The sequence below is a fragment of the Falco cherrug genome, chromosome 7 (genome assembly GCF_023634085.1).
Source record: "Falco cherrug isolate bFalChe1 chromosome 7, bFalChe1.pri, whole genome shotgun sequence".
In the NCBI taxonomy this organism is placed as follows: domain Eukaryota; kingdom Metazoa; phylum Chordata; class Aves; order Falconiformes; family Falconidae; genus Falco; species Falco cherrug.
In genome coordinates, this window is record NC_073703.1 from 65,170,468 (window position 1) to 65,181,759 (window position 11,292).

An 11,292-nucleotide genomic window follows, 5' to 3' on the forward strand; every position below is an offset into this window, starting at 1 on the left:
CTGCAGAACCACCACTCTTACCCCAAACAGGGCAGTCCACACACTTGGGAATGAGCAAAGAAATAAGCCAATATACAGGGTCAGTCTAATGTCACGTTTTTATAGCTCTCTTCATCCCAAAGGACTGTAACTTTTAAGGCTGTATCCATCTCAAAGTTCCACCACTACTGCTGAAATCCAGTACTTTGCTGCAAAGGAACCGTTTAGCTGCATAAAATGGCGATGCAGCTATTTACAGTCGGGAGCAGAAGTGTCTGACAGAAAGAATAATTGTGTGGAACTGCTGCGGTTACTCAGACTGGGATCTCTCGGTGCTTCAGCAAGGACCACAGCATCACAGTGAGGGTGGAGAGCTCCGATCCTGACACAGGGGCTGGGCGTGATCCAACCCTGGGGAGAAGATGCAACAGGCTCCATGGACAACTAATCCTCGTGTGCTGCGTGGGGGCTGTCCTTGCAGAGTGGCCACTGAAACTGGAGTTGGTTGTGCCCTTCTCAGCGTGCAGCCCCGAGGAGCTCACCCATCACCTGGGGCAGTGTGGCAGCAGGTGCCCCGTGCCACAAGCTGCCTGGGACTGCAGCATCAATCAAACGCCAAAAGCAGAGGGTGAGGGTGTCAAACCATGATTTCTGCTGACGTGAGGGAGCTGCTGGCTGAAATGTTGGGAGCCTGTTGCCTTTAGAAATACACGAAAGGGAAGAAGTGGGATCAACCAGTCCGTGGAATAAAAATAATCCTGGGAATCCTTCCAAGGCAAGGTGTATGGCACGAGGCACTGGCTCTGGTTCCAGTGACAAGGTGACTGTCTGCTCACCTTGATGCTATCGTGCCAGTGAGGAATAATTTACATCAGGATGCTGTTTGTGGGCAATGATAGTAGCTTAATTTTCTGTAGCTTTCAGTTGAGGTTGATAGTGTAATTCATAAACAGTAATTAAAATGGGTCTGCAAGTTGGTTATTAGATGCATTTTTAGATTGGCCATTACATTAAAGTGGAAAGGGTGAAAGGACTCTTCCAAAATCCTATGATATGAATTATCGGAAAAGCCAATAAAAAAATCCTAACTTTTTCCTTCAACATGTCTGTGTGTATGCTGTAACAAATGTACGGAGACAGCTAATGAACTGTCAAAAAGCACAATACAACTCATGTAAAAAAACAGAACACTTTTTATTGTCACTGTTAGTGAAAATACAGCCTATTACGCATGGAAAGATCGGTGTGTTCATGCGAACACATACAGTGTGGAAGAATATGTATCCTGTATGTTTTAATTATCCAGCTAAGGGTTTTTCCAGTATATTTTCATGGTTTCTCTGTTTATCACAACAGACTTTGTTATTGATCCAAACGTGTATACAAGTGTGAAGCACTGAAAGACAGTTACAAAGCCTGTAGGAATGAGTGCCCCTGTTCTGGCTCATGAGAAATGGAAGGATGAAAGCAAGTGCCTTCCCCTACCTGGGATGCACCGAGAGCATTTCTGAGGAAGAAAAAACATTTTTGACGGCTTGTCAGCATACTCTCCTGCTGCCTATTCAAGAATGGATTCCTATCCAGCCCACATAAGCTGATGCAGTTTGCCAAAATGGAGGCTTCTTGTTGCAGCTGCTGGGAAAGCCAGCGCTATGATCCTGGTAGAGATGTCATGGTATCCTTCCTTAAGGCATTAGCATAGGATCTCAGCACTGATCTCAGGGGCTGTTGCTGCAGCTAGAAAACAACTGACACATTAGGCTGATTAATCCCTGTAATAATTCCATTAACCTCCTTAATGGAGTTCTAACATGCATGAATTTACCCCTCTGCAGCAATGTGAGAGGGAATTGTCCTGGAGAGCCTGTAAACTATGGTGTGGCAGGGATGTCCGAGGTAAATTTTTTTTTGTTTGTTTTAGTGCAAAGTGACGCATCCTGACCAGCTGGAAAACCTTCCTGTCTTCTGGGATTTTGAACTCTTCACAGCACTAATGGTGCGGGTGCCCCCTGCGAGGGGGTGATGCATCAGGGCTCAGCCACGTCAGCAGGGCTCTTGGCACCCTTCTGACACCTCTGTCTCTCTCACAGGCACGCATAGCCTGCCTAATCACACAGCTTCTCAAACACAGCTTTTTCATTCACCTTTGTGGTTTTCTCTCCTTGTGCCTCCATCTGATCGTGATTTATCCGCTCGCTGCTCCCTGTCAGAAGGGCAGCTTTGCCTGGACTGTGTCATTGGGCAAAGGACTGCTAAAAATAAGTAGCAGAGCTACAGTCCTGACATATCATTGCATAGGGAGAAGATCAAGAAGAGAAATGAGAAATTCTGCATTTCCCTCTGTTTTCTTCCTGATTTTCTAGCCTGTGGAGAGAAGGTTTACCTGCTGCATTAGCCACGTGCATAGCCTGCTCCTAGGGCAGCTTGATTGCATTGCAGTTCTGTCATTAAAGGCTTCTCAGTAATGTGAAGTTACCTCAAGTATATAAGAGCCAAAAAGGCACCCTGCAAAACCCTCCCAAGGAACAGACGCTGTTCTTGCCGTCTACCACAACAGCCCAGGCTCTCTGAAAGCTCCTGCTGCAGAGATTAGGGTTTGTATAGGGTGGCTGATGGGGCTGGGGCTGGAGCAGTCAGGCAGGGAGCCACAGGAGGTTCTGACTAATTTTTCTGCTAGTTCAAAGACTGTTGCCACATACGCAGATGCAGTGATGTGACTACTAAGCTGCAGTTATCTCTTCATCTACGTGGTTTCTGATCTCCTAGTTAATATGCTAAATTTATTCTGTTTGATACCCAGTCCTTTCCTCCCCCAGAGGCTGCAATCCCAAGAGATGGAGTAGCCCAGCTCTTTAGCGATCCAGGAGACAGTGGGAGAGAACAGGAGAGGTGATGTGTGCATGAGATGCACACACACACACACACACATGGGTATTTTATTTCTCTTTCTGCCTATGGTAGTCACTTCCCACGTTCAGCACAGGGATGAGAAGTCCTAGCAGCCACCTCTTGCCAAAGACCTCTTGCAAGTTCTCCCTCCAGGGCCGGGCTCTTACCGCCATCCCCTTCCGCACCTGGTACCGTGTCTGCCCACGCAGGATCAGCAGCATCTGGTGGCAGCAGAAGCCAGCGCAGGCCAGTCCGATCCCAAGCCAGAGGTAGAGCATGAGGATGACAAACATCTCAGAGCTAAGGAGAGCTCCTGCAGACCAAAAGTCAGGGGGAGGGAGGAAAATTAAAGGAAAGAGTTTAGACACACCTCACACAGCAGTGTAACACCCAGCCCCGAGAACCGATGGGCCATGAGTGGGGAGTTAGGAACAAGGCAGGCTGGTTGATCTAATGATATAAAATCGTTCCGTTGTAGCATCTGATGCAATGGACCCCACTGGGGAAAAAAATGGGATAATGATCCCCATACACTTCTCCCTTTGCTGTTAATGTGAGGATCTAGATTACAGGGGCAAATTCAGCCAGAAGTGAAGCATGTCTGTAAGACTTCAGTGCTGTTTTGAAGAATGGTTAATTTATTTAAGAATCTACCTGCTTGTCAGTGAATCTAAGTTTTCCAGGTTTCTTTTGAAAAGAGATGTGGGTCCTACAGCATGCAGATGCTTCTAGAAGCCTTACTGTGTGCATTGATACTAGGCAGAAAGGTTTTGGATTTTTCTCTCTCTCTAATATGTTAAAAAAGAAAAATAAATCAGTAATGACTTTCCTACCACTGGGCAAAGGCAGTTTTCATATGAATGCAAGAAACAGATAATTTCAAAAATGCAATCCAAATTCCTTTTTTAAAGCTGTGCTAGAATACTCAAAATACTTTGTAGGTCTGAAGCTCCTAATTCAACATGTTTTGTGTTGTATATTTACGCTGAGACTATTTACATAAAAATATTCTGTGGACCTTTTCCTCTACAATGATTTTAGATCTCCTTCTGGAAAATATTAGTGTAATAGCAGGTATCACTGAGTGACCTTTCAGTGTGTAGGCAGACCTAAACCCATTAAAATAATATTCTCTGTGTGTGTATATGAATGTGTACACATATATTTTGTGTATATTGGTGTATTACTAAAGACCCATATTTACACACAGACACACAAAGAAAATTAGATGTGTGTCAATACTGATATAAATAGCTGGTATCCTCTCACTGGTTCTTGTGAGGTTTAGGAATGAAAAAGCTCTCACGTGCTCCCATCCCTCTGGAAGCCCACGGGGCAGACTTGGGCAGGTGAAAGCTCTGGTTGCTCTAAGGCCCTACAGAAGCAATTCTGCTGGAGCAGAGATGGCATGGGCAGCAGAGGTGTGTGGCAGCCTCAGGTTTTAGGTTCAATACAAGGGTGGCTGGATAAGCATCTCTGGCTTCTCTTATACAGAAGGCTGGATTAGGTAGTGTCTTCTGTTCTTGCAATCTGTGAATCCTGGCTTCCCCACCTGGCAGTGCTGCAAGTGAGAGATCGGGGCTGACCCATGACAATCATGTCAAGCTTTGGGCTCAGCCAGCAGGCTCCTCTGAGGATGATTTGTAAGGACACTGACTACAGCCTCAAGCTTTCAGAGATTGTCCTTACTTGAAAAAGGCACAGGAGTCATTCAGTTTTCTTCCTAAATGCAATGTCATCTTTCCTTTCTCATTAGATCCCATTCAGCTTAGTGGGCCTTGTATGCAATGCAGCAAGGGAGGAACAAGCCCCTTAGGACGATGACAAATCCTCATACCAATTCTGTCGGAATAACTTAATCTATCAGGTAGGAAGCCCAGAGCTAAATACGGGCTTCTCTACCCCTCTTTTGCTGGCCCAGAGTGTGCCAGACATTTGTTCTTTCCTACAGCTGATGTTCAGATGGGATATGGAGAAAGACAGCTATTTTCCTTAGAGCCTTTGCAAGGCATCTGTAAGCTTTATTTCTATGAGCTGCTCATATTCAACATCAAGAAAGTAATTACCCTTGTTTCCCTTTGCAAATATTAAGCATCTCTGAGCCGTGCTTTCCACATATATGGTTTTTTTTAACCTTTTCTTCAGGTTACCTACATAAAGCATTTTCTATAATTTCTTTTGTGGATCCAGTCTGGCCAGTGTTTACAAAGGTGCTCTTCCTTTGTCCCTCATCACCACAGTCCATTTTAGTCTCAGATTCACTTCTGCTCTAACTGACCTGATGTGATCTCAAGCTTATTGCCATATATTATCTATGCCAGAAAAGCTGAATCACAGACTGAAATTATAGGCTCTGGGTCAGATTCTGAAATCCATGCCTGAGCACAGTCTGGGCAGAATGAGCCAACTGAAAATTTTTCCAGCAGGAAAGCAGGGAACACTCAGTTGACATAAGACCAGGAAATTCACCCTTCATGCTCCTTTACTCCTCCTCCAGTGCAGAGGACATGAGGGATAAGAAGAAGGGTAAAGCATTTCCTTGATGTAACAGTGCTCTCTTTGGATCCTACCACAACCCTGAAGTAACAGTTATGTTAGCTAAAAAATATCAGATGGACAACCCTTCCAGGTAACTATTCCAGGCTGTGGTTTTCTTTCCTGTACTGGAGATTAAATGCACCAGTAGAAACCCAGTTTGTCCTTCCTCCCAAGCAACTGGGGTGCCCCGTGGCCGTATATTTCTGTGTGAAGCAGCAGTTCTCACCCCATCTGAGCTGGAGGTTTGGTGGGAGCTGCTGTCTCTTGAGGGTGTTTTGGCTCCCAGTTCCCAGCCCTGCACCCAGCCCAGTGGTGTCCCACTCAGACACTGCCCACGGGCTGCCTGTGGCACTGCAGTTGCTGCCACCAGAGCTGGGGCACTTCAGTGGCTCTTCAAACATAAGCCAGGACCGGTTCGGTGTAGATGAGCCCTCAGAGTCAGAGAGAGAGAACTAATTCCCTGGTAATTGCCTCCCACATCCCTGCTCCCCCTCCCAGGCTGCTGTGCTGAGCAGAGCTTAGCAGAGCAGACCAGAAAATCATTCCCAGTGTTTTTAATGCTAGTGAAGCTTGTGCAACATTATTTACAAAAATTCTTCTGCTTGGAAAAATGACTCCATAAAAATGTCATGGCAGGATTTCATGTTTATTGTCTCTCAGTGATTACCATGACAAATCTGCTAATTTGCCAAGTAGAGAGATATTTGTTTGTTTTCAGATGGCAACCCTGCAAACCCAGCCTGGAATCTGAAAAGCAAGCTGGGGCCTCTCTGGCTCCTGTATCCCCAGCAGTGGAGACTCCACGCTCAGATCATAATCAACTCTTCTGGTGATGGTGCATGAGCCAAAACAGACTCCAGTCCCTTCTTACCGAGATCAGCTGAATCTGCAAAGCTAAAATATATGGCATACCTATTTTAGTCTAACGAAAGCTGATCTAAGTGTGCAAGGTATGAGCTGCATAGTGGGGGAACGGCATTTTTCTGCAGTCACTTTCAGGGCAGAGGAACAGTCTAGGCTACCTGCACAGTCTCTTCTCTGAGATCAGGTTTTACCTAGCTCCTGGGTTTGCACAGGGGAAGGGCTGAGGCTGGAGAGTTTGAGGGCATGCTGAGAGGTGAAGAGGCAAGGCTGTAAGAGCAGATGAAGAGTTATGGGAGCAGAATCAGGAGGGGGAAGGGTTGTGGAGATTTATGGAAAGGCAGGGAGAGAGAGGAAATGAGAAGAAGCAGAAGGAAGGGTAAGGGATGGGGACAAGGAGAAAGAGAGAGATGCTTTTGGGTGGAGGTCTTGCAAAGAGCAGGAACAGAGAATTTCCCCTGGTTCTCTGCAGACTTCTGTCCCAGACTAGGGTCATAAGAAAGGTGCGTCATCCTGTCCCATCAACTCCTCTCTTGGTTTCTGTTGCCTTAACCCCAATTCTCCTGTGCTGGAGGGATGGCAAGATCTCAGCAAGTCTGTGCTGGCAGGAGGCAGGAGGTGGGTGGCAGTGGAGGCGGTGAGTGGACCTGGAAGAAGGGAATGAGAATATCTCCACTGGGATACAGGGAACCTGCAGACTTGTAGGATACAAAATCCTACAGACCTCCCACCTCTGCCTGTAGGACAGGCAAAAGATCCCCTTCACCTGTAGTACAATGAGCGAAATCCCTCTCCTTCGTCTAATTGCAACACACTCCCTGCACAACAGATAGCCCTGTTCTGTCACTGGCAAGCTGGTTATGGGGCATTTTCCAGAGCCTAACGCATTACTAATAGGTCTGTGGCTATAACCTGGCTGGGTCCCAGCCTCTATTTCAGGCGAATCAAAGCCCTTTGCAAAGGCTCTCTCTAGCCTCCAAAGAGGGCTCTGATGAACACAGCCAGCTGTCCCTCTTGCCCATTTCCCCACCACTGCTCCCCACACACAGCTATCCGAGGAAGATCATGTCCCCCCGACCCCAGGAGCCCTGGAGGAGGAACAGGGTCCTCATCTCCCAGGAAGGAGTCCTTACCTGAGAAGAATTGGCTGATGGAGTGAGGCAGAAGAGTGAGGAAGGCCAGCGGGTTCGCAAAGGACATGGAGAGTGCCGCAGAAATGTAAGCCATGCCTGCCACCAGGGAGTCGAGGCAAGCCAGGGAGGTGTAGAGGCAGAACATGATGAAGTTTCGCATGTTCCTGCTCCCGATGCAGTTCCCTGTGAAGAAACAGTGGTGGTCATGCCTCTGGGTGACTCTGGCACACAGTCTACAGAAGTGAGTGCTAGGCAAGGCTGAGCCAGGGGACCTGCTTCCATCCAGCCAGTCCGCCACCACTTCGGCTCCTTTGCCCAAGTTTAAGCCCTTGCCCAAGTCCTCGGGGGAGCTCTGGATCACAAGGATGTAGTTGCCCATGGCATTAGCTGAGAGGAAGAGGAAGAGGGCCCCATGCAGCAGAGCAGGAGAGAAAAGTGGGGTGGTGGAAGGGTCTCTGAACATGCTGGGGATGAAGAGAAAGATCTGGAGGACGAAGGTCACTAGGGAGATGCACAAGAAGTAGGCTGGAGCGACAACATTGAGCAACCTGAGAACTAGCATTGCGGATTACGTTCCTGCAGGGGAAAGCAAGGAGAGAAGGAACATCACCGCTCCGGCTGCACACTTCATCCTTCCATTTCCTGCCGGTCCCGGCCCCGCTGCCTCCGGCAAACGCCCCCCGGGGGCCTCTCGCCCCCGCCCCACGGCCCCGGCCGGGTCGGGGCAAGGGGACAGCCCGTGGGCTGCGACCGCTTCCCGGCGCCCAGAGGAGACCCCCGGCCCCGGCGCCTGCCTCCGGGCACTTGCGGCGGCGATGCCCCGGCGGGGCTGCGGAGGCTGGAAGAGAGAGCCGGCTCCCGCGGCGGCCGGCGCTGTGGGCACCGCTCTGCTCGCCCAGCACCGTCCCTCTGCCAGGCAGGGTCAGTTTTGGTATTGCATGAGAAGAAAAAAGGTGGTGCTGGAGGAGGGGGGAGTGAATTGGAGGGGGGGGGGGGGGGGGAGGAGAAGGGGAGGGGGGAGAGGTTGCTCTAATCCACTGCAATACGGATCAAATCCAATGCTCTAATTTATCCCTTAAAGCCACGGATCTACAGATTACCTCTTTGACCGCTGCCCTGTTCTGCACGAAATTAGAAAATGCACAAAACAGCTGGTGAAGTGCTGTCCGGATGCAACCTGCGGCGCTGGGCTACCGAGCCGGGCGGCCCCGCAACCGCAGCCGCAGCTCCGGCCGGGCACGGCGCATCCCCGCCGGGCGGGCGGCCCCGGGGCTCAGCCCGCATCGCCGGGGCACAGGCGAGCCCGGGGTACCGAACGCAGCGGGGAGCTGGCTGGGTGGCGGTGTGGGTGCCCCGGCACCCCCAGCACCCCCTCGCCGCCAGCCCCAGGGGTTCCCCAGAGCCTCGGTGTCTGCAGAGCCCCCGCGGCTCGGGGCCCCGCGGCGCTGGGGGCTGCACGCCGCCACCTTGCAGTCCCCTTGTCCCCGGGCGCGGCGGGTGCCGCCCGGTACCGGCGTGTCTGCTGCCGCTCCGGCCGCCCCCGGCCATGCCGAACTCCCCCCGCAGCCAAGCCGGAGGCAGCCCGGCGCCTGCCGTGCCCTGCCTCCCTCTCTCCCTCCCCCTCTCCCCTCCCCTCCGGCTCTTTTACTGTCCCGCCAGCTTCGGCCTTGTCCCTGTCCTGTTCCCCACCTCTGTCCCTGCCCCGTGTCTGTCTCCGTCTCACGCGCTGTCTCTCGCCCTGTGCTTTTCAGCCCTTGTCCTCTCTTCTCCCGCTCCCTCCCTCCCTCCCTCCCTCCCTCTCCTTTCCCAGTCCTGTTCTTGTCCGGTTCTCTCTCTCCCCCGACTCTGTCCGTGTCCTGTCGCTCCCCTTGCCAGTGTCCCTGCCCATGTCCCTGCCTCGGCCCGGCCCGTGTCCCTGCCCCGCCCGCGTCCCTGCCCGTGTCCCTTCCCTACCCGTGTCCCTGCCCTGCCCGTGTCCCTTCCCTGTCCATGTCCCTTCCCGTGTCCCCGCGGCGCGGCCCGGAGCTGTCCCTTCAGCACCACCCGCGGCTGCGGCGGGTCCCTCCGCCTCCCTGCGCGCACGGCCCGGGCCCTGGGCAGGGGACGGGTGACCCTGGGGCGCTGAGGCCCTGGCAAGTGCCACCGGGAGACCAGGGGGGTGGGAAGGGACGTCCTGCCTCTCCAGCCCGCAGAGCATCCTCGCGTCCCACGGTGTGGGTGAGGGAGGCGGGGGGAGGCTTCTGCACGCCCCCCTGCCACCCCAAAGCTGCCCCTGTTGCAACCAGCGCCTGATGTAAGGGGAAATTTAGGGGAGAGACTCTGCAGTTCAAAGCCTCCCTGGGTTTTCAGGGCACCTCTGCACAACAGCAGGTAGCTAGGAAAGGCTTTGGGCCGGGCAGGTGGTGCCTGGGCAGTATGACATGCTGGTAGAAGCTTTGCGACATGTTTGCCCTCTGACAGCTGCACACCCTCAGCCCCCTCTGCCCACCCACACAGTCCTTGTACTGTTTACACAGGCGCTGTGTACAGCCTCTCCCTCTCCTGCACACCTACGTGCTGCACCTTCCTAGCTCTGGTGAAAAGCATCCCCATCTCCCTCCACAGAGAAGCCACCCGTGACATGGGAAGGGGAGAGGAGGGGGCTGCTGGCTGCAGCTTTGGCCCTGGGGACACTCAGACTGCACTGGTCAAAAGTCAAAGAAAGATGATGGGTTTAACTTCATCTTAGGTCCTAGGCTCACTGGCCAGCCCCTCAGCACAGGCTCTGCTTCTCCAAAAGAGATTCTCCTTTTGCCAGAAGGTTCAGAGCAAAACTCAACTGTGTTTCATGTCTCAGTTTCCAGGGAGAGAGGTCTGGAGGAGAGGGTGGCTGCGGCTGTCTCCTGCACGAGTACTGGCGTGGAGGGTGGTGACAGCCACCCAGCGTTCAAGGGTTCTTTATCAGGAATAACTTTTTTTCTTGGATAACTTTCATGATGCAACATTTCTCAGAAAAACGGTGGCAATAATAAAAGCAAGCACAAACCAGCCTGTAGGCACTGGATTTGTGGTGACAAACAACTAAGAGACACCTTCAGCAGAACAGGAGGGAAAGCAGCTCAGAGCTGCTCTGGCTCTCACTCCCACCTCCCTCGTTCTCCTGTCACGACTACTGAGAATAAAAATTCTCCAATATTCCCTCAACTCATCAATTTAAAGTAGATGGAGGCTTGCAGCAGACATACGTGACCCAGCCTGATTTTATCTTTAAATAATCAGTGTTTTCTCCATGTTTTAATGGCTTATATCAAAATAATAATAATAAAAAGAAATTACAGACAAACCTTTTCATGTCATTAAAGACTCCTGACTGAAGGAACTGCATGTCATGAAAGACATTAATCCTGCCTGCATAGGGAGCATCATAAGCTGTAGTCAAAGGGGAAGGAGGGAGGGAAGGAAGGAAGGAAGGAAGGGAGGAAGGAAGGAAGGAAGGAAGGAAGGAAGGAAGGAAGGAGGGAAGGAAGGAAGGAAGGAGGGAAGGAAGGAAGGAAGGAAGGAAGGAGGGAAGGAAGGAAGGAAGGAGGGAAGGAAGGAGGGATGGAAGGAAGGAAGGAAGGAAAGAAGGAAGGAAGGAAGGAAGGAAGGAAGGAAGGAAGGAAGGAAGGAAGGAAGGCAGGCAGGAAGGAAGGAAGGAGGGAAGGAAGGAAGGAAGGAGGGAAGGAAGGAGGGAAGGAAGGAAGGAAGGAAGGAAGGAAAGAAGGAAGGAAGGCAGGAAGGAAGGAAGCAAGGGAAGGGAAGGAACAGGACAGGGCAGGTCAAGAAAGGGAAGGGAAGGGAAGGGAAGGGAAGGGAAGGGAAGGGAAGGGAAGGGAAGGGAAGGGAAGGGAAGGGAAGGGAAGGGAAGGGAAGG

General features: G+C 51.4%; 1 protein-coding gene across 2 annotated transcripts; it reads right to left on the bottom strand.

Moving 5' to 3' along the window:
- Positions 1–1,161: 1,161 nt before the first annotated feature.
- ZDHHC22 (zinc finger DHHC-type palmitoyltransferase 22) lies at positions 1,162–9,022 on the bottom strand. 2 transcript variants are annotated; one of them, XM_005438768.4, is made up of 2 exons: positions 7,401–9,016; positions 1,162–3,181 (listed from the first exon to the last, which is right to left on the bottom strand). In XM_005438768.4, the coding sequence occupies exons 1-2, from the start codon at positions 7,960–7,962 to the stop codon at positions 2,916–2,918; spliced, it is 828 nt and encodes a 275-aa protein (XP_005438825.1). In that variant the 5' UTR covers positions 7,963–9,016; the 3' UTR covers positions 1,162–2,915. The 2 variants fall into 2 exon arrangements, with proteins under 2 accessions (XP_005438825.1, XP_027660486.2); XM_027804685.2 differs by lacking the exon at positions 1,162–3,181 and adding an exon at positions 3,188–6,914 and having other exon boundaries at positions 7,401–9,022.
- Positions 9,023–11,292: the final 2,270 nt, after the last annotated feature.

Bases quoted from the DNA above. Each gene is read 5' to 3' on its own strand.
- ZDHHC22 (XM_005438768.4), bottom strand. From the start codon at position 7,962: ATGCTAGTTCTCAGGTTGCTCAATGTTGTCGCTCCAGCCTACTTCTTG. The intron at 3,182-7,400 runs GTAAGGACTCCT...TTTGGTCTGCAG, and splicing joins CATCAGCCAATTCTTCTCAG to GAGCTCTCCTTAGCTCTGAG.